Here is a 19,632-nt window from a genome sequence, read left to right on the forward strand (position 1 = left end):
ATACATAAAGGAGAAAATGAATACTATTTACCTTGAATTGCTTCAGCGTGTTTGTGGTGCTTTATTTGTAAATATATTATTTGCAGTGACTTGCTTTATATCAGATGTTTGTACAGGTTCAACATAGAAAAAATAATTTCCTGTGTTTTCTTTTTTAGCCTTCTGTTGAATCTTCAAGCCCAGGTAAATATTTTTAATGTATCCTAAACTTGCGAGGGAAGAGTGAAAAATTATTTTTGCTGGTCTCTTCCAGTTAGTAATCTAAGGATATAATATGATGAATAGATTGGTGGCAGTACTGGTTTCAGTAGTCACTGCTTTCTTCCAGTCTGTATCAGCACAAGTTTCTACATGGTAAAATACACTGGGGAAATATGATTCTTGTCATTGCAAAAGCTGCATGAACACGTGTTTGGGAATGCTGACGTCCTAAGGAGCACAATGTGAGTGAGTGCTGAGGGCATGGAAGAGACTGCTTTACCCAGCGATACGATTACTATCCCTCTAGGCACGGCTACCCATTGGTTTTAGAGTTAAATACAGAGTCAAAAGTTAAGGCACTGTGTGCTCTCAATTAATAGATATGTGGTTGCTGTATGTTTTTATGCATAATACATCAAGAACAAAAGCAGCAAGAAAAGCAGTATTTTTTTACCTCATTGGATTACTAAAAATGAGGGGTTTCATGACTTCTGTTTTTAAAGCTGGTTATTTTCAGGTATTCCAGTATCCCAGAGCTACCGGCTATCGAGTAGTCAGCCTAAGTGTAAACTATGAATATCTGCGGTGTTTTTGTTCACTTTGGTACCATTGTACTTAGTGTTACTTATTTCCAAGGGTTTTGGCATCCTACTAATGGAAGAGCTTTCCAGTAGTTACTTTAGCTGGACTGCTGTTGTCTCTTGAGCTCTTATTTCTTTCAGAGAAACAATCAATTGCTTTAACACTTCAAACTACAAAGTATAGTTAACCCTTACAGTCAACCCCTCTCTCTTGCACCCTTAGTGTGGGTACACTCTTCAAGCCTTGGAAAATGAATTTTAAATTGTCCACAGAGACAAGTGGAAAAATGTTAGCTGGGTTGGAATTAGAAATCAGGTATTGCTGAATTACATAAAAATGCTGCATCTGCCAAACCATTCATCCATTCATTTATTTTTCATTGTCATAAAATATAACCAGACTTCTTTACAAAGAACTGTGAAAAAACTGCATGGGGAAAAATAACTAAGGATTCTGCATCATAAATAAAATCTGCATAACGGTGAAGCTTACTTTAAGTTTAAATTTTGGAAAAGTCATTAGACTGTCTTTGTAGTTATAAACAAGAAAGCTTGCAAAGTATCAAGGAAACAACTGCCCTGAGTTGATATTTTATGACTATTTCTGCTCCAAGTAGAACTCTTGATTCAGGCAGGTTTATGATTATTTAGGAATTAAGTCTTCAAAAACTGAACATTTTACAAACATTTAACTAGGGGCCCGATGTCCAGATATATAGTAATTTGAGAACTGGCCGGTTAAACAGTATCTCCTGGTTCTTTTTTTCATGATCTCTTATCACCCAAAGGACAGCTTTCACTGTCCTCTGAATAATGAGATTGGCTTTCCCTAAGATAAATGATTGAGGGATTTTGAAGATATTTTAATTTCTCAGTATAATTTGAGTATTAAAATGTCACCAAAATAAAAATTTAAACTCTGTGAGGCCATGATCTAACTAAAAACTTTAAAATGTTTTCTATCAGGAGGTTCAGCAACATCTGATGACCATGAATTTGATCCATCAGCTGATATGCTGGTGCATGACTTTGATGATGAACGGACATTAGAAGAGGAGGAAATGATGGAAGGAGAAACAAACTTCAGTTCTGAAATAGAGGATCTTAACAGGGTAGGTAGCCTTAAGTAGTCGTAAAACATAACCACACCCCACAGTCTCACACAAAACATATGCAGGTTTTTTCCCTTATATTTGGAATTTTAAAAAAACCACCCCTAAAACACTAATAGACAAATAATATAGACGGGGGAAAGGGGCTGAGCTAAGTTTGCAGTTCTCAAAAGTTGGGAAAAGGAAACTGGTGCATAAATACTTAATAATGTATAACGCTGTGCTTGTTTAGTTTCTTTTTGCATATATGTGCTGGTATTGGATTTTCATTTTATAGCTAATATAAGTTAAAGTATGCTCTGACTAAACTTGTATATTCCAGTGTTGTTATTTTCTAAAGCACTTGCACTTGATTAGTGCATATAGATTTTGATTTTTTTTTTTAAAATCCCATAATTTTATATTTCTTTTGCATTTTTATACAAACATTTGTATAATACTTTAGTGCAGCATATAGGAGTATCTTCATTTTTAAGGTAGAGGAAACAGAGATGCAGATGAAACGATTGGCTCAAAGCAAAGTTGTCAGCAGAGCTGGGATCAGAACTCACAATTATTGTTTATAGTGATAAATCTTAAAATTTGTAGCTTCTGAAATAATTGCATATAAGATTTATTTGGCATTTTGAGGTTATGCTGTCACTTATGTATTGTCTTAAATTACTTCTCAGGCAGGAATAATATTCTTAAATTACAAACTAGGTTGATTATAAACGCAGAGTAGTTTAGATACTGTCTGTGGCCTCATTGGCTGGAAAGGCTTCCAGAACAGATCATTAACGATTCTCGGATGCGTAGTCGATGCGCAAATCCTATTTAATATAAGTTTATGCCAATATGACTTTAAATTAATTTAATGCATTTAAACTACATTTCGGGTGTAAATGATAACTTCTTTCTGGCAATTTCAGGTTTGCTATTAAATGGTAAACATAAAGATAAATAGTTTGTGAATCTAATTATGTATCATCTAGATTAAATGAGAAATGGAGCTCCACATGTATGTCATGTGGTTTTTAAGTTGAAAATATGTTTTTTTTCCCCTCATATTTTGTGAAGAGTCAACATCTGGTCGTGTAATTCTATCACCACATTACAATGCTTCGTTTATAACTGTATTTCAGCCATCAGTATATTCCCTCATATCTTGGTTGTCGGGGCTGCAAGTTTATAATTTCTCCATGTGTCAGCTCTTTTGTGATCAGGATGGTGAGCAATGGTATCACTTAGATTCACATTGCTCCGTGGGCTACTCTTCTCTGCAGAATGCTTTTACAGACTGGTAGAGAATCTTACAGTAGGGCTTTTACTGAGTTTCAGATGCTTCCATGCCAGCAGGATCTTTTTAGAGACCTATGGTTACTTCTAGTTGTGGGATAGCAGGCTGCACATCAAGGCTTACTTTTATGTCTGTTTTTTTAGTCATGGATGATAGACAATCTAAATCTCAAAACTATGGTCAAGACAAGTGCTACCCTGTCTTTTTCTTTCCCCTGACATTTACACATACTATTTTAGATTTCCCCCAGGCTGTGCATGTGCCTGATTTACTAGTTCAGCTCCTTCAGAGACGAGGTGGCAGTCAGGATTTGCAAAAGCATTTTTGAACCTTAATGGTTTCACTCCTGACTGTCATAAAAATTACACGTTCCTCTGAGGGTAAGGATTTAGTATCTTTTCTACTCGTTGGTTGAAACTCTGGTGAATCTGTAATGCATTAGTACTTGAGGTTGAGCAGCATCCTGCATTTGTCTGTGCAAGTACGCGTATACATTTTTGTCTAAATGGCAGTAACATATCTGCATCTAGAGACCTGAAGTCGCCCTCTATGCTGCTCTAGTATAGGAAAAAATACAGTTCCCTGAGAGCAGAGCAGTACCTGAAGGGAATCAGAAGTATTGGATTTGGTAGTTCTCAGTGATATTTCTTGAAAGGTAAGAGTTTTCCTTGGGCAGGAAAGCTATCTGTGAGGTGCTACAGCAGACTATCCTTGATCATATCCAGACATGAATTCAGGAATATTCTTTTGGTATGTAGGAGCATCTATACCAGATACGGCCAAAGTCCTGGCTAACCAGTATTCCTTCTTCAGCAGCCCAAGAGGGAGTGCTCAGGAAGGTGTGCCTGGGATGAGGCACATCTCTCAGCGTCCTGGGCATATGCTGACGCCGCAGTTTTCCAAAACGCAGGAAACTTGGCAGCATAATTTTGGTAGTAGGAAACTGCATTCATGTTCTGTCTTGGAAATAATAAATGACCACGCCCAAGCAAGTTGCAGAAACTCAGTTTCCTCCTACTCTTAGCTAAGCTGACTGTACAAAGCATCAGCTGGAGGGAGTGTGACATGGAGGATTTGACGAGTGTGAGGCCAAGTTCTTTACCTTTGTGTGCTGCCCTGTCTGTGGGCAGAGCACTATTGGGTGGCGTGTGCAGGCTTCCTGGGTGCCTCTAGGAAGTCGTGAGCATTGCCAGGGTGCTGTGTGTGGTGCCTCCCTGCGTTACTTCCAGATTTTTAAGCTTTTGACTCCTTTCTTTTTTCCATTTGTTGTTCCATATAATCACTTGGTTTGTCTTTTTGGGGTCCCCCTTTTCAGGGAGGGCTCTTGGGTTTTCTTAGGGTTATGCACCAGCGTCTTGTTGTCTTTAAATGAGAGAACCATACATGGAAGCATGCAGTGTTTCTCCCAAATACTCTCCAGCCTCTAGCAGGGTGCAGTTCAGGCACATATGAAAAAGATGTTGTCTCTTTGTCTGTAATGCCTGTCGGTCTTATTTTTCCTCCTCCCATGGGTTTGTCTATTTTATTTTTAACCTCTGTAAACTTCGTGTCCACGAGGCATGTGGCAATGTTGCGCAGTTCATTTAGTGTGAGAAATATGTTTGGGTTTTCAGACCTATTCTGTGTTCATTTCAGTGGTTGTCCCTGAGCTCTTCAATTAGAAAAGTGTACAGTCATTTATATTTACCTTCTCTGTGCCGCTTGTGATACAATTCTCTGTTACATCACTCCTCCTCACTTAACCTCTACTCCAGACGCATGAGTTATAACTCATTTCTTGTTATTAAACATCTTCCACATAAGAAATTTCTGTGTCTTTGTTAAGGCTTGTTACTTTTTTAACCTTTCCTATTTTTGCAATATCCTGAAACAATACAGAAATCTTGATTTGTATTTTATCTTGGAGAGTTGCTGACCCTTGGGGCTTTTTGAATTGTAATGGACTATTTGAAGTTAAGAGGCTCTACCTAAGAAAAATGTTGTAGATACAATACTGCTTTCCTAGGTAATATATAGTAATATGCCTGTTACATTGTTCACACATACCTACGAATTGTAGTAAAAGTTCTTTTCAATTCTCAGTCTGTATCTACAAATGGGATAATGGTGAGGAGTGCTTAATGGAAGTATATTACTTTCCAAAATGTACTGGAGAACATTTGTTTGGATAATTATGAATAGGATTTTTCTGATGGCTGTACTGTCAGGTTTTAATTAAGATCACAGTCCTGTCATGTTGTCTGCCTCAGTAAAATATTAATTACCCACTTCTAAGAGTTATTTCCATAAAATGATACGATAGGGACCAAGAAGTCAAGAGGGAAGGTGAGGACATTTAGGTCCACATGGTCTGCATCTGCTCTGTATATAGCTTAACCGAAGAGTAGACCAGTAAGTGGTAGAATGGCTTAATTCTTTGAAGTAAAATAAAATAAAGTACACAGACAACAAGTACTGGTAACCCCTGTGTTACTCTTATTTTTACACAGCAGAACTAACTACACTTGCCTTTTGTAATTGGTATTGTTAGTATGTTTCTAGAAACTAGAGGTGTGTTGATCAGTGAAGGCCCTTAGGAAAGGAGTTCATCGGAGGAAGTCTTAAGGTCAGCCGATAACTAAAAAAATCTGATTATCAGCTGAGAATTACATACTAAGAAGAAATATTTAGAGCAGGCAGACACCTCTAAATAATAAAAAATGGATTTGTTCTTGTGAGAGAGAATTTTAAAATGCTCTCTGAAAGTTTCTGCTCTGAAAAATCTCTTTAGGGATGCCATATACTGCCCAGAAGGCTTGATACTGATGTATTAAAAGTAATAAAGTAATTTGCAGACCTGGCAATTAATAATTTTAATTAATAAAGTGAATGTAATTGATAACAGTTTGGGAGCCACTAAATTCGAGAGCTGACTGTATCATTTGAAATGTCTCTTCAGGGTGGACCAGCATTCTAAATATAAAGATTTTTAAACATGCGCATGTTTTAGTGGATTTGCTTCCAACTGTGGATGGTTTTGTAGACAACTAGCTTAAAATGTATATGGATCTGTAAACATTACTACTATCTTTACGTGGATATCAGGTGATCCTGAATATAAGGTGATCCCTCACCCCCATCCAACCCCTCATTTTTTGTTTTGCCCAGAAAGGGGAGAGGCACAGAGAGACGGAGAGGTGTGTTTTTGGTGTAATTTTGTATTCAAAGCCAGGGTTGGAGAGCTGTGTAGAGCTGTCCCTGTAGTGCAACTCCCCAAATGAAGATTAAACTCCATGTTCAAGCCAGATACTTCAAGTTCTGGTCCTTATTCTGCTGAATTCTTGAAGACATTGCAAAAATCACTGCCTTGCACTAGGACAAGTTCCTGTCTGCAAAAACTGTCAATATCTTAGCTGTCTGTGTGACTCAGTTGCTGCTGACACATTTTCTGTTTTTTCCACAAATATGTACAAAATACTACAATTTTTTTGGGTAGTTTTTGGGCGGTAATGGGAATACCAGTATATATTCCAATAAGGAGTGTGTTCACTCTGTGTACTGAAGGGGTATGATGTAACCAGATGTAACCTGCCACATCGCAGTGCTTGTGTTTTGGTCAAATAGCAGTAGACAGATACCAAGGAAGGGCTGGGGCATACAGCCCTTTGGTGCCCTTTTAATGAGCTTTATGGCCCCTTTGAGAGATTGGTGGTATGCGAGGTCTGCTGTAAATTTATAAAGGATTAGGAAATAGTTCCGCTGCATAAAACCCCACATTTTTCTTAGGAGCCGAAACTTCTATTTTTGACTGTCCATTCATTTTGGAGTGGCCGTTGTTAGTATACCTGATCATCATCTATCTGTTCTTGCTGTTATGTTTAAAATGCGCACCTTCAAGCTGTAGAGCAGATGTCGGATGTGAAAGACTTTTGTTAAGATCTCAAACTTTCTTTGGATGTTTATCAGGAAAGTGATATGCCAATCCAGGAGCTACTTAGCCGTTATGGCTATGATGGTACCATTCCACTCCAAGAAGATGACGATGATGAAGATGAAGAAGAAGAAGAGGAGGAGGGAGAAGATGATGATGATGTTGATAATGATGACAACAGTGGCTGTAGTGGTGAAAACAAAGTAAGCGTTTACCCTAATTTGAAACTGATTTTCATACAGCCATTCTGTACTAGACAACCACTGAAGATGCCAGATCATGGCAGAAGTAATTGATAATATATTTGGTTTCAGATGCTTTGTGTATTGAACTCTAATGTTTATTCTTAATTACCCATCTGTATTTCTCTTCATTGCTCTTAATTTCATCTCTATAATTCCAAACTGTTGCTGCGGCAAATTAGGGTACCTGTATACGTATAGCATTGTTTAAGAAGGGGTTGTAATTGTCCTTCAGAAATAGTCTGACTTCAAAACTGAAGTTTTAAATGCCTGAAGGCACCTTTATAGATATGGCTTAATACTTTTTTCAAGATGAAAAGCTGATCTACTGAAACTGAACAGTGAATTGTGGAATTGAATTAAATGTGTCTCTGAGTATTGGAGATGGCTGCAAGTTTTCTAGCTTTAGCATTTTAATTTGTATTTTTTCAGGCTGGCAGCCCTGGTTGTACTTAAATTGTTAACTGAATCTAATGCTTCAAATATCTTTGCAAAATGTATAGTTTTGAACTTAGCATCTTTAAAATCCTGTTCTGTGTGCTCTTAAAATAAATTTTCTGATTTTAGAAGAGTCTTTTCTACTTGTGTATGTCATACGTATTTGTAACAATCCTGTCCTGTCATGGACACAGCTGTAACTTCTCCATTACTGGTGGCATTCAGAGTTGCATTCTGAATTCCATTAAAATATGAAACCCTTTGTATTGTCAGTAACAAAAAAGCTTAGGCATTAATGGAAGTTGCATTACCTAATCTGGCTTTAAAAAGGGTGCATTTTGTTCTTTGATATCTTACCCATTTTAGAATCTCTGGAATGCGGCACAGAGATGAGGAATCATATATCTGATTCAGTTCTGATCTGATATGTGATGAAGTTCTTAGGATTTACAAACTCCCTTGACAGATGCTGTAAAAGATTGCTATTTGTATGGATTGAATAGTTCAAAAACCAGAAAGATACATCCCAATATTACATCCCAAAAGGCTCAAGAAGCTGGAGAGGGGGAGAAACTTACATAACCTGAAGTACGCAAAATTAAGACACACAAGTGGTTTATTTTGTTGTGCATGGTGGTGTTCCTGAAGTCTCGCTTTCTTCTTGTGTCCTTGCTTCTTAATTACTTCCTGACACAGCTTCCATCTTCTATGTTCTCATGACCTCCTCTGTAGTTCTTCAGTTCTGTTACTAGCTGATTTAAGATACTGCCTATCTTTTCTCTTAAATGGATAAAATCTCAGTGTCTGTCACTGCTGTCAGCAGCAAGAGGAGTCATCTTTGTCCCTCTGTAGGACATTAACACTTTGTAGCATGCTGCAGAAGCAAGTGCACTCCTGCCCATCAGCAGCAACCTTCACAGTCAGGCACCGGAAACACAGCCAAAGGGTTATTAATAACAAAGAATTAGTAATATGATTATGGAATAAATACAATAATAAAAACATGAATTCTTCTGACAGTTTTAAAAATCTCTCTGGCTCGACACATTGTGCTAAAAATTAAAAGATGAAAAGGCAATAATCTGCTTGAAGGAGGAGGAGAAGAAGAGCTGGCCTGCCACAGGCAGGGAGTGTAGCTCTCCAAAATTAAAGTGTCCTGCCCATCAGCAGCAACGTTCACAGTCTGGCACCGTAAACACAGCCAATGGGTTAGCCTAATTGCAGACTTGGCACTGTGGCTGAATTGAATGTATGTGTTCACCTATTCTACCCCAGTTTTGATAGGGTTGGAACAAAGGTGGTGGGGAGGGCTGGGCACGAAGAGAGCTAGCTAACCTGTTATGATTGTTTGCCTCAGGGTACAAGAATGAGAGCTCTGAAATGCTTGCATGCTCTTAGCAGAGAGGCAGTAAAATACATCTGTGGGGGTGGAATAATTTTATAAATCATTCAAGCTTTTTCTGCAAGTGCTCATCTTTCTACAGCTTATTTAGCTATACTACACTTAGCTATTTTCTATTTTTAATCTGCTTTAAGATGCACATGTGATAATACTCTGGTTGCTGGTAAAGGTACACATGTGCTGTGCCTAATGCTATGTGCTGTGTCGGAACTAGCAAGTATGAGTGCTTACAACATAGTCGTAAAAGATATTGACAACATGCATTGAAATAGAAAACACTAATACATTTTTTTAACCTTTATCATTTTAATTTTCCTTAATTGTAATAATTCCCATAGTTGTTGTGGTTTATCTTCTAAGAAAGAAACTTGTTCTAATTTTTGATCTTTTAATGACTCAGTGTGCATACTTGAGTCTACTGATACACTGTTCCTGTGGGGTTGAACCACACTATTGACATTAATTTTTATGGAAGGTACTATTACCATTTGATTGAGAAAAGTGTAGCCAGTAAATAATTCCCCCCCCTTTTTTGTTGAAAATTCATAAGGAAGGGTTTTAAAGACCAAAGTAAAATTTAAAGTTAAATGAAATTAAATGAAAACTGCAAGGATTTGCTTGACTGATTTAAAAAACTAGGCGTGATATTTAATTGTGATTCATATTTCTGATTTGTATGTTAGAGTCTGAGCGTTAAATTGATCTGCTTAAAATCCTGGTCAATAAATAATATGATGTGTTTACACATTTGTTGAGGCTCAGTCTGGACAGGCCGCAATCTATACAGTCACTTCAAGTCAGATAAAAGATATTTGGGTTTGATATATTGACAATTTTGGAAAAAATGTTGCCAAAATAGTGTTTGTCACATACAAGGGATAGCTGATCTCCTGTTTGCTTTTTTATATTTAAGGAGGAGACCATAAAAGATTCATCAGGTCAGGAAGATGAGACACAGTCATCTAATGACGACCCAGCACCATCTGTTGCTTCTCAAGATCCACAGGAGATAATTCGCCCTCGTCGATGTAAATATTTTGATACAAGTATGTACAGTTTAGTACTAAGCACAGTAATCTCAGTATGATTGACCTTTGGTTAAAACCGTTCCAGTTAACATCGTATTCTGTTTCTGAAATATGCATGTTGATACCTATAAACAATTTGTTTGTTCTCTTTCATAACACTGCTCTCTATTATCCTTATGCTCAAAATAATAGTCAACAAAAAAGTCCTGATTTTAGCTGAATGCTAAATCTTCTCTGCAAATAAGGCACTCTGTATAAGGACAGTAGATATTCTTTCTTCTTAAAAGAAAGGATTGAATTTGTAGAAAAACTTATATTTCTACAGTTTTGAAAAAGCAAGCTTTCAGACAGCGTAAATCCTTCCATGACACCACTCCGAGTGTTGTAACAGTCCAGTTTATGATCCTGCAAACTGGCTTGTATGGATGTGCCCTTCAGAAAAATATTCTTGTACGTGGAGTCCAGGTGTGGTAAATAACTGTTTAGTATGGTATTACCTTACCATCGTAGTTTCAGCTGCAGCTCATGCTAAGGACATAGGTAAAATATTTGTAAGTAGGAAATGAACTGTTCCAACTGGATAATTGTTGCACAGTGTGTGATTATCATGACAAGGCCTGGTGACACCAGTTTATGTACTCATTCAAAGAAGGTGAGCATCCAACTAAAGGAAAAAGTAAAAACTGAAATTTACTGGAAGTAGAACCCCAGATTTCTTCAAGATCGCTAATACAGAAAACAAAAGCAATGAAATCTGAAAAAGGCCAATAGATTGTTAAACCTGAAATGATGAAGGGGGAGATAATGATGAAGAAAATTTGCTTCAAGAATTCCACATTTGATACTGTTGCCAGCATCAATATGGACTGATTATTTTCTCTTTTTTTTGTTTAAAAATTGGTTTTGCATCCATTTGAGACTATTGAGCTAGTGTTACATAGCTGTCCCTTTAGACAACTCTCATTTCTGTGGCAATCTTACCTAAGGGGATCTGAACCTTTTAGTATTGAGCTATCAGCAGGGCCATTTGGACAACAGATATTTTACCTTTTTTTGATGGAAGTGACTGTCGCTGATGTTTGAATTCCTACTGTTCTATGTTTTAACAAACAAAAGTTAAAGCAAAGGTTCCTTATGATACCTTATACTTGATACTTATTAACCATGACATTGTAGAAATGCCATTTTCTAATCTGTAGTTTATTTTAATCCAAAAATGCCAAGGAACCTCAGCACGTAGCTGTGCAGAGGATTGCAAGTATCTTAAATGAACGCTATTTTTTAAACATAGCATTAGCATAATCCAAGTGGATTGCATTAGGGTTTGGGGTTTTTTTACAATGTTCAGCTGTGTATAGAATGTAATTTAATGTATAAATAATTTTGGTGCTGATATTGTCACATGCTACACATAAACCAGATATTTCAGTCGCTTTCAGTATATTGTGAAAGGCAACTAGCCTATATCATAAAGAGCTTAAAATTTTTGTCAGTCCTTATCCAAAATAATCTACTTTAAGTGCTGCTGTGCATCTCTGAGCAGTACATCCAAGCCTACTAAATCCCAGTAAGACTGAGAAAAGCAGATTTCTTGCACCTTGTGCTGTAGTCTACCTTAAATTCAGTGACAGCTGCTGTAAGGGAAAAAGAACAGCAGTAGCTAAGCTAGGAGCTCATTGAAAATGGTGTTGAAACCCACATGTGGATGCTGAACATCCACATAAAAATACTTTCAGAAAGTAACAGTCTGTAGTAAATTTGGATGTGGATCATCTCAACTGCTTCAAAGCTTGGATGAGGGAAAACAGGTTTTAATTAGGTAGTAGTAAAATTGATGGATGTGTTCATTTGCACTTTAAAATTTCAGAGCCTGTTGTGTATCTTAATCCATTCTAAATGTGAACTTTGGGTGGGTCATTTTTTAAAGTTGTCAATACTGAAACATTTAGTATTGTCACTAAAACTGCCATTTGTGTTTGTGTGGTATTAGATAAGATGGCAGTGAGGCAGAGCAGGGCTGCTGTGCGCCTGGAGGCTGGTGCAATGAGAGGCTGGGTTCATGTGCCCCCATCACCCTTGCTGCGGTGCTCCCAGGAGCTGCCTGTGATGTCCCAGGTCCCCTCTCGCTCAGCCTGCTTTGCTGGAGGCTGGTGTTGGCATGCACGGGCCCCATCACAGCTCATTTTGTGTAACTGTTTGAACAATTTCTTGTAGATAGTGAAATAGAAGAGGAATCTGAAGAAGATGAAGATTATATTCCCTCAGAAGACTGGAAAAAGGTAAATATTACAGGCTGTTAAAAAAGTCTGTGTTTCACGAATAATGGGTTGATCTGTTTCCTAGTAACTCTGAGCTCTATAAATCACCCAAATCCTCTCCAGTTTTTCCCCATAAATGTAAGGGGTTTGATAGTAAGAAGCGTTAAAGACCTCCCCAAATTGTCAAAAATACATTTCCATATAGTGCCTGTTAACTGTAGTTTTAGATTCTGAGCAATGAAAGTTTTAAGGGGTAAAAAAAGATGTGGTCATTCTCTTGTTTGCTGACAAAAAACATCACGGCTGTGGTTGCTTAACTTCTCTTTCTGTTATTTCAAAACAGGAAATCATGGTGGGCTCTATGTTTCAAGCTGAAATTCCAGCTGGCATATGCAAATACAAAGAGAATGAAAAAGGTGAGACTTAGCACTATTACCATTATCGCTATGTTTGAGATTATTTTCTAATGGGGAGAAATAAAAGATTTGATTGATGTCGTGTGTCTTGCAAAATAAAAGAGCTCCTTCAAGTGAAAAATAGAACCATCATCTCAAACTATAGTTCATCCTGTACTTCACCATCAGATCTTGAGTCTTGAGATTATATTGCTGGCCTATTGCCGACTGAACCCTTGTATTCTAATTTGGTAACATACACAAGCTTTCTATGTAGCTTATGTTGACCTCTTCACCTAGTATATTTAGTTTATGTAAAACAAAACAGATAATAAAGAAATTGTGTTGCTGGAATTGGATTAACACGTTAAAAGAGGCAAAATGGTACCAGCAGCTTTGATTTTCACATTTTATAACTCTTCAATCGGTATTAAAGAACCTCTTGTTCTACTTTTGAATTTTTTTCCAGGAACTTTTTCCTCCCTCACAACCAGAGCCTTTGGCTGTATGCTGTCAGTATAATCAAGTCAGGAAAGGTAGACCCAGTTTAAACCCAGCTGTGAGCTTAAAAGAAGCAAATTTTCCTGCTCATTCAGGAAATTATTACTAAGAATTTATTTACACTGCAGGTCAGTTTGAGACTGTGGCTTTTGTAGTTTTATATAAGTTAGTTTTTAAACTAACCAGCGCAAAACTCGGTGCCTTCCTAGAATCCGAGTATACACTCAAGTAGTAGCAGTTGTCTTGCTTCAAGCTCCAGGTTGCGGTAGCTACGCTGTAGCCTGATCTAGCTAGAAACTGTCTAGAAAGAGCATCAGTCCTGCTGTTGACTTAGAGCAGGCTCACACTGACACATTCTGTCAGCTCTGGACTCCATAGCCGGAGAGGTTGAAGAGAATGTAATTTAAAACTATGTGAGAAGTCAGGAGCTTCCATTAAAAATAGAAAATGGCAAATTAGAAAACATCTGCTTTTCAGCTGTGAAGAAGTTGCTCTTTGCATGCTTTCCTGCTTCTATCTGAAAATAGAGCTTGAACTATGTATTTGCCTGAGATGCAGTAAATGATGCTTTACTGGTCAGTCACCTGCTTTTCCTGGTATTTACTCAGCTCTAAATGGCTTCTGGCCTCCAGTAATAAAAAAGATAGAGCTGCTTTGTGCATTGCAGTAACCTATATAAAACAGTTTTTCATAGTCTTGCACACTACTCTTTGCAGAACAGAGAACCTATGTCATGGGCAAAAACCATTGAGGGGAAAAGTTAGGGCTGTTCTAGTTTTGTATACCAGTGGGGCTTTATATCTTCTGCCACTTCTTTCCCTTCTGCTGTGTTTTGGATGTAATCTTTGACAGGACTCCACCTGGAATATTAATGAAGCTTAAAAAGTTGAAAAATAAATGCCTGAGACTATGTATTTACTACTTGCATGTACATATCCCATCATCTTAGTTGTTCTCTAATGAAGGGGAAATTCTAATTGTAAAATTCCCAAATACTAAGAAGGCTAGTGCTTTCATATCCAGTCCCATAAGCAAAAGCACAAAAATGCTAGAACTTTTAAGAATAACCACATTGCTTTTCAGAATGTGTTCTGACATGCTGTTGTGAGGAAAAAACGACCATGTAATCTACGCTAAGCTAATTACAGTGGACTGGCTCTCTGAGAACTATGCCTGGAGACCAAATTAGCTACTACTAAACAATTTCAGGTTATGAAAAATATACAAAATTAAAAGTTGTGTTTTCGGAAGGCTTGGACTTGAAAATCGAAGGATAGCTCTGAAAACTGAAAGGTGCTGAAGCTGCTTTGAGACTTACTGGCCGCTGTCATTCATAAACATTGCAGTGTACTTAGCTTGCATCATTAAGGGTGACTTAGAACCAATTATCAGTTATCTCCTGAAAAGAATTGTTGCTTCTGCTGGAGTTTGTATCCCAAGATACCTAGAATCTTTCTCTTAAATGAGCAACCAAACATCAGATTAGGACTAGCTTTTGGGAAAAAAAAGCTCGTAGAAAATTGTTGGGAGCTGTTTCCAAAGAGTATGTTGTTCGTAAAATGGAGCTGTCTTTGCAAGACACTTAATAATTTTCCTTACCAGTTTTGGTTTTTTATTTGTAGTCTACTTTCATGTTGAAAATAATTTTTTTCAAGTGGAGATGCACCTAGCTGCCACTCTGACCTTTCCACCTGCACAGTATGCTACTGTATCTTCCCTTCCTGTGCTGACCATGCTTTCCCAAGTGTTCTCTCCTTTCTCTTGTTGAGTAAGAGTGAAAGGTGCTCACCAAGCTAATGGAATCAATGTTAAAGTTACTTTCTTGCTGGTTTTTGTAAGGTTATCTTTCACTGAGGACTGAGACACAAGGAAGGTCTGGATACTTTCCTGATTCTGTTTTTTAATAACCTGAATTTTACTTTATTTTACTGTACTGGTATTTTAATCCTGTAAAACTTGTGGGTTCTTCAAAATAAAAATGGGAGGTAACTCAGAGGATTTATCTTTTGGCCATGTTCCTCCCATAAATTTCCGTTTACTATGGTTTCCCTGGTCTGAAAGCTCATGCAAGAGCTCTGAAAAAAACAATAGAGATTTGGTAGTATTAAAATTCATCAATCTTTACCTGAATGATTTTGTTTTAGAAGGTATTTCTCGGAAGTAGTAGGAAGGTCTTAGCAAAGTTTCCTTTCAGGAGCTGTTTGACTTCAGAATGTCTGGCATCTGGGTGTCATCTTCCCTGGAGTAGTGGACCTTGTTGCGGCTTTTGCCAGCCGTTTAGCTGAGACACTTACATTTAGTGGTCCAGATACCTAGTAGTGTTTTTAGCACCATTCTTGGTGGTGCACTTTTTGGTTTTTTGTGACTGATCCTAATTGTCTTGCAAGAAGACAGATATAATTAGTTTCTGAAACAGTTTTCCGTGTCTGCTGGCTGCCATCAGCAAAACGGTGCAGCTTAGGGAAAAGGCATGCTGGATGGATCGTTCAGGGACTGTGTCAGGTACTTCTGCTGCCTCGTGATTCGAGTGGCTTCAGGAGGAGGACGGGGAAGGTGGAGTTTCTGGAGTTTCATAAATGGGTCCTAGAATCTAGAGCACTGATTATGCCAGAGATTTGAGGACAATATAAGGTATAGTATCCTAGTCATTTGGATCACTGCATTTGGGAGACTATCTTTTACCTGTTCTTGTGTGTGTTCTGGATTAATGTTGATGCTCTAATGATCTTCCAAGGTTTCATAATCACTAGCTTTATAAGAGAGAATAAACTTCTATATTGTTGCTTTAGTTTGTTTTTCTTTTTCCTGTGGTTAATTCAGTGTATGAAAATGATGACCAGCTGCTGTGGAATCCTGACTTCATATCAGAAGATAAAGTGATCGAGTTCCTAAATGAAGCATCAAGGCGTACTGGTGATGAGAAAGGCCTAGATGCAATTCCTGAAGGATCACATATTAAAGACAATGAGCAGGTATATAAGAATAATTAGGATTTGTAGTTTAATACTGCAGAATTAATTATCCCTTTATTTTATTTATTTTACTGCCAAGAATTAAAATTGCTTTTGAAACAGCTTTATTATTCTTTGTGGAAATAGAAATGTGATGGGTTTTTTCCTCTCAACAAATATTAAACTGTTAACTTAGGATTAACATTGCTTGATGTATCAGTGCATTATTTTGTATATAAATTATTTTGTATGAATGAGTTCTGTTCTTTCAGTTACAGATTTTTTAAAGCTATATGAATGCGTACTTATTTTTTTTCTTCATACAAAAAACCCCATTAATTTACAAATGTATGCAGTGGATGAAAATGTTAAAATACTTGGTTATGTAATTAGAGATTTGGAAACTTAGAGAGGAAATACGTCTTTGTACTGTCTTGAATTATATTACATTCATTCAAAGAGTTTATTTTTAATCTTTTCTTAATAGGTATTAGTGATTTACTAAGTATGCTTCTGTGGCACAACATAAATTGGGTGGTATCTAGAATGTTAAATGTATGTCTTTTCATCTTTCCAGGCATTGTATGAACTGGTTAAGTGCAATTTTGATACTGAAGAATCATTACGAAGGTTGAGATTTAATGTAAAAGCAGCCAGAGGTGAGCATACACTGAAAGTTAAGTTTATATTGTTGAACTCTCATTTTATCTGTTACACAGGTATTGGGTTTTGCTGTCAGCAGACTGAGCTTGACTGCATGTAAGCCTTAAATATCAGTGCCCATTTAAATGCAGCCTTCAGTGAATCTCTTATTGTTCTCTGAGAGAATGAAATTAGCAGATGTAGTATAAACAGGTATGTGCTCAAAGAGGGCATGTAAATTAATTCCTGTCAGTAAAGCTTGATATTTATATCTGTGACTTTAATAAAAAGTTAACATTTAAAATTACTTCTTAGCAACTGGATAGTGCATTTCTTGGGCATTTTGTTCTTTGTTCTTCTAGTCCTTTTCAGTCGTCAAAGTTAATGGAACAAACATATAAAATGAAATAATTCACAATTCTAAATAAAGGAGAATGAGCATCTAAATCTTTTATTTTAAAAAATATAACACTAAAAAGACCCTGGTCTTAAAGATGCTTTTGGAGCCTTAAGCATTTCCTGTTTTGGTATTGATCTTTATACTCAAAGGAACAAGAAACTAAGAGAAGGCACAAGTTGTTTTCCTTTCACATTGATCTGTTGGTTCTGCTTTCAAACCTGTGGCTTCTCCAGAGTTTACTGTGCAAATCACAAGACAAGAATGATCAAATAGAGATTAGTTTGTTCTCCCACTATTTTAATCCTTATTTATTCGTGACCTTAAGAATCAATAAGGCCAAATTATATTAAGTTCTTAGAAGTCTGGCTGAAAGTTATTAGGGGTTTATTCTGGGGGGCCAAGATTTCCCACCCAATAGTGTGAGCAGCACAGTTTCTTTTTCTACCTAACTGGAATTAACAGCCTGTCATTGCTGGCTCTTGCCAGCAGTAAAGATCTCATTCCTCATTCCTTTTCCCCTGCTTCTTCCAAATACCAGCAACCAGTTAGAGTCCATAGTATGAGCTCCTTCGTGCTGTGTCCTGGCTTGAAGGATACCTGCTTCCTGTGGTTCTAGGGGCAGAATGGTGAGACCAAATTTCTAAGCCCTTCTTCCTCTTTCTGCTGCCTAGTTATTTCCCCCGTGCAGCAGGGCTGGAGTTACGGACTATTTATAACAGTCCCTACTGATGAGCTACTTAAGGCAGCCAAGTTTCCCACCTACTCACTAGAAGGGAGAATTTTCAATTTTGTACTAGTAAGTGAAATTTCTGGAGGTGGTTCTCATTTAGTCAGCAGATGGTGTAAGAAACTTGAGTACCACGTATGTTTTCTGTCACTTAAGTTTTCTTTTATTGGCCGTATGCTTTTTTGTTAAGTATTTTCTTTATTACATTTCCTTGCTATAGAAGAATTATCTGTTTGGACAGAAGAAGAATGTAGGAACTTTGAACAAGGACTGAAAGTCTATGGCAAGGATTTTCATGTGATTCAGGCAAATAAGGTAAACACTGATTTTAAGTGTAGTTCTCAGCTTTTTTTTAAAGCAACGTAATTGTAAATAAATTCTTATCCTCCATTTCCTTCACAAATTACCATATTTACGTCTTCTAATTTTTACTGCATATATGTCTAAATTGGTTTGTCAAAGTCCAGAATCCTCTGTAACTGTGGCTGTGAACCCTAAGTTCAGAAAAGTGCAAAAATCCTGCTGTGCATACATAGGGGAAGATCTGCATCCCTAGAGTCTTATTCTGGTCTTGAATAGACTGGTGAAACAGACTTGAGTATTTCTCCTGAAGCTATTGCTTGCGGCACCTCACGATACCTTCAGTATTCTTAGAAACACTATTAAACTTTGCATTTCAATTTCTGGGCCTCTGAAATTTTGAGTCAATAGTTTCCACTATTTCCTATGTTTTATAAAGAAGCATTGACTTTGAATTTCACACCTTTTGATTTAAATGGTAGCTTTTTGCCAAAAATGTATTTAAATTCATCAAAATTTGCATGGCACATATTTCCTAGGTACGAACAAGATCAGTTGGTGAGTGTGTAGCATTTTATTACATGTGGAAGAAATCAGAGCGTTATGATTTCTTTGCGCAGCAGACCCGATTTGGAAAGAAGAAATACAATCTTCATCCTGGTGTAACGTAAGATGTGCATTATTTTTATGTGCTTTTCAATGTTGGATCTAAATCTTTCTTTTATACTGCTCTAATCTGAAACTGTATGACCACCAAGGGATTCCATAGTCCCAATTTGCAGCAGGAAAACAGCCAAGGTGTAAGAAAAGCTTACTAGTGCATATAATGTAATTTCTAAAATACATTTATTTGGAGTAAGGCCAACAATTTGCATTGAACAGCTATTTAATTTAGTTTGTTTTCTGTTTAAATGTTTCACAAATGTAATATTTCTGCAAATATGTGGAATTTTTTAAATGCTTGGTTTACTTTAAATACTTGTTTTATACAAAGGCGTTAGTCACAAGTTTCGGGTGGGATTTGTGGTACATGCTGTAGCATACTCTTGAAATGTATTGTCTGGCAAGAATTCTGGCCAACACAGTACCTTGTACTAGGGCTTTTTTGGGTGTATATAGCTCCTTTCCCCATTCACATCTCTGCTGGGCAAAGAGGGAAATGTCTGCGCATAGCTGTGTATTTTCCTCCCTCAAATCTGAGCAAGTGAGCCAACGTATTATTCTGCCCTTCATTCCAATGCTATGATTTTAGTATCCCACTCTTT

At 37.2% G+C, this 19,632-nt stretch overlaps 1 protein-coding gene across 1 annotated transcript in view; it reads left to right on the forward strand.

The window, feature by feature from the left end:
* The first annotated feature begins 161 nt into the window (after nucleotides 1-161).
* MIER1 (mesoderm induction early response 1, transcriptional regulator) overlaps nucleotides 162-19,632 on the forward strand; it is a 22,760-nt gene continuing 3,289 nt past the window's right edge. Inside the window, exons 1-10 of the mRNA XM_009320575.1 lie at nucleotides 162-183; nucleotides 1,749-1,894; nucleotides 7,119-7,286; nucleotides 10,079-10,211; nucleotides 12,408-12,472; nucleotides 12,795-12,867; nucleotides 16,168-16,319; nucleotides 16,876-16,957; nucleotides 18,288-18,382; nucleotides 18,907-19,034. Of these exons, the coding sequence (XP_009318850.1) occupies nucleotides 1,796-1,894; nucleotides 7,119-7,286; nucleotides 10,079-10,211; nucleotides 12,408-12,472; nucleotides 12,795-12,867; nucleotides 16,168-16,319; nucleotides 16,876-16,957; nucleotides 18,288-18,382; nucleotides 18,907-19,034 (995 nt within the window). The 5' untranslated portion in view covers nucleotides 162-183; nucleotides 1,749-1,795. The remainder of the gene's footprint in view (nucleotides 184-1,748; nucleotides 1,895-7,118; nucleotides 7,287-10,078; nucleotides 10,212-12,407; nucleotides 12,473-12,794; nucleotides 12,868-16,167; nucleotides 16,320-16,875; nucleotides 16,958-18,287; nucleotides 18,383-18,906; nucleotides 19,035-19,632) is intronic.

Source organism: Pygoscelis adeliae, unplaced genomic scaffold (genome assembly GCF_000699105.1).
Source record: "Pygoscelis adeliae isolate BGI_AS28 unplaced genomic scaffold, ASM69910v1 Scaffold402, whole genome shotgun sequence".
In the NCBI taxonomy this organism is placed as follows: domain Eukaryota; kingdom Metazoa; phylum Chordata; class Aves; order Sphenisciformes; family Spheniscidae; genus Pygoscelis; species Pygoscelis adeliae.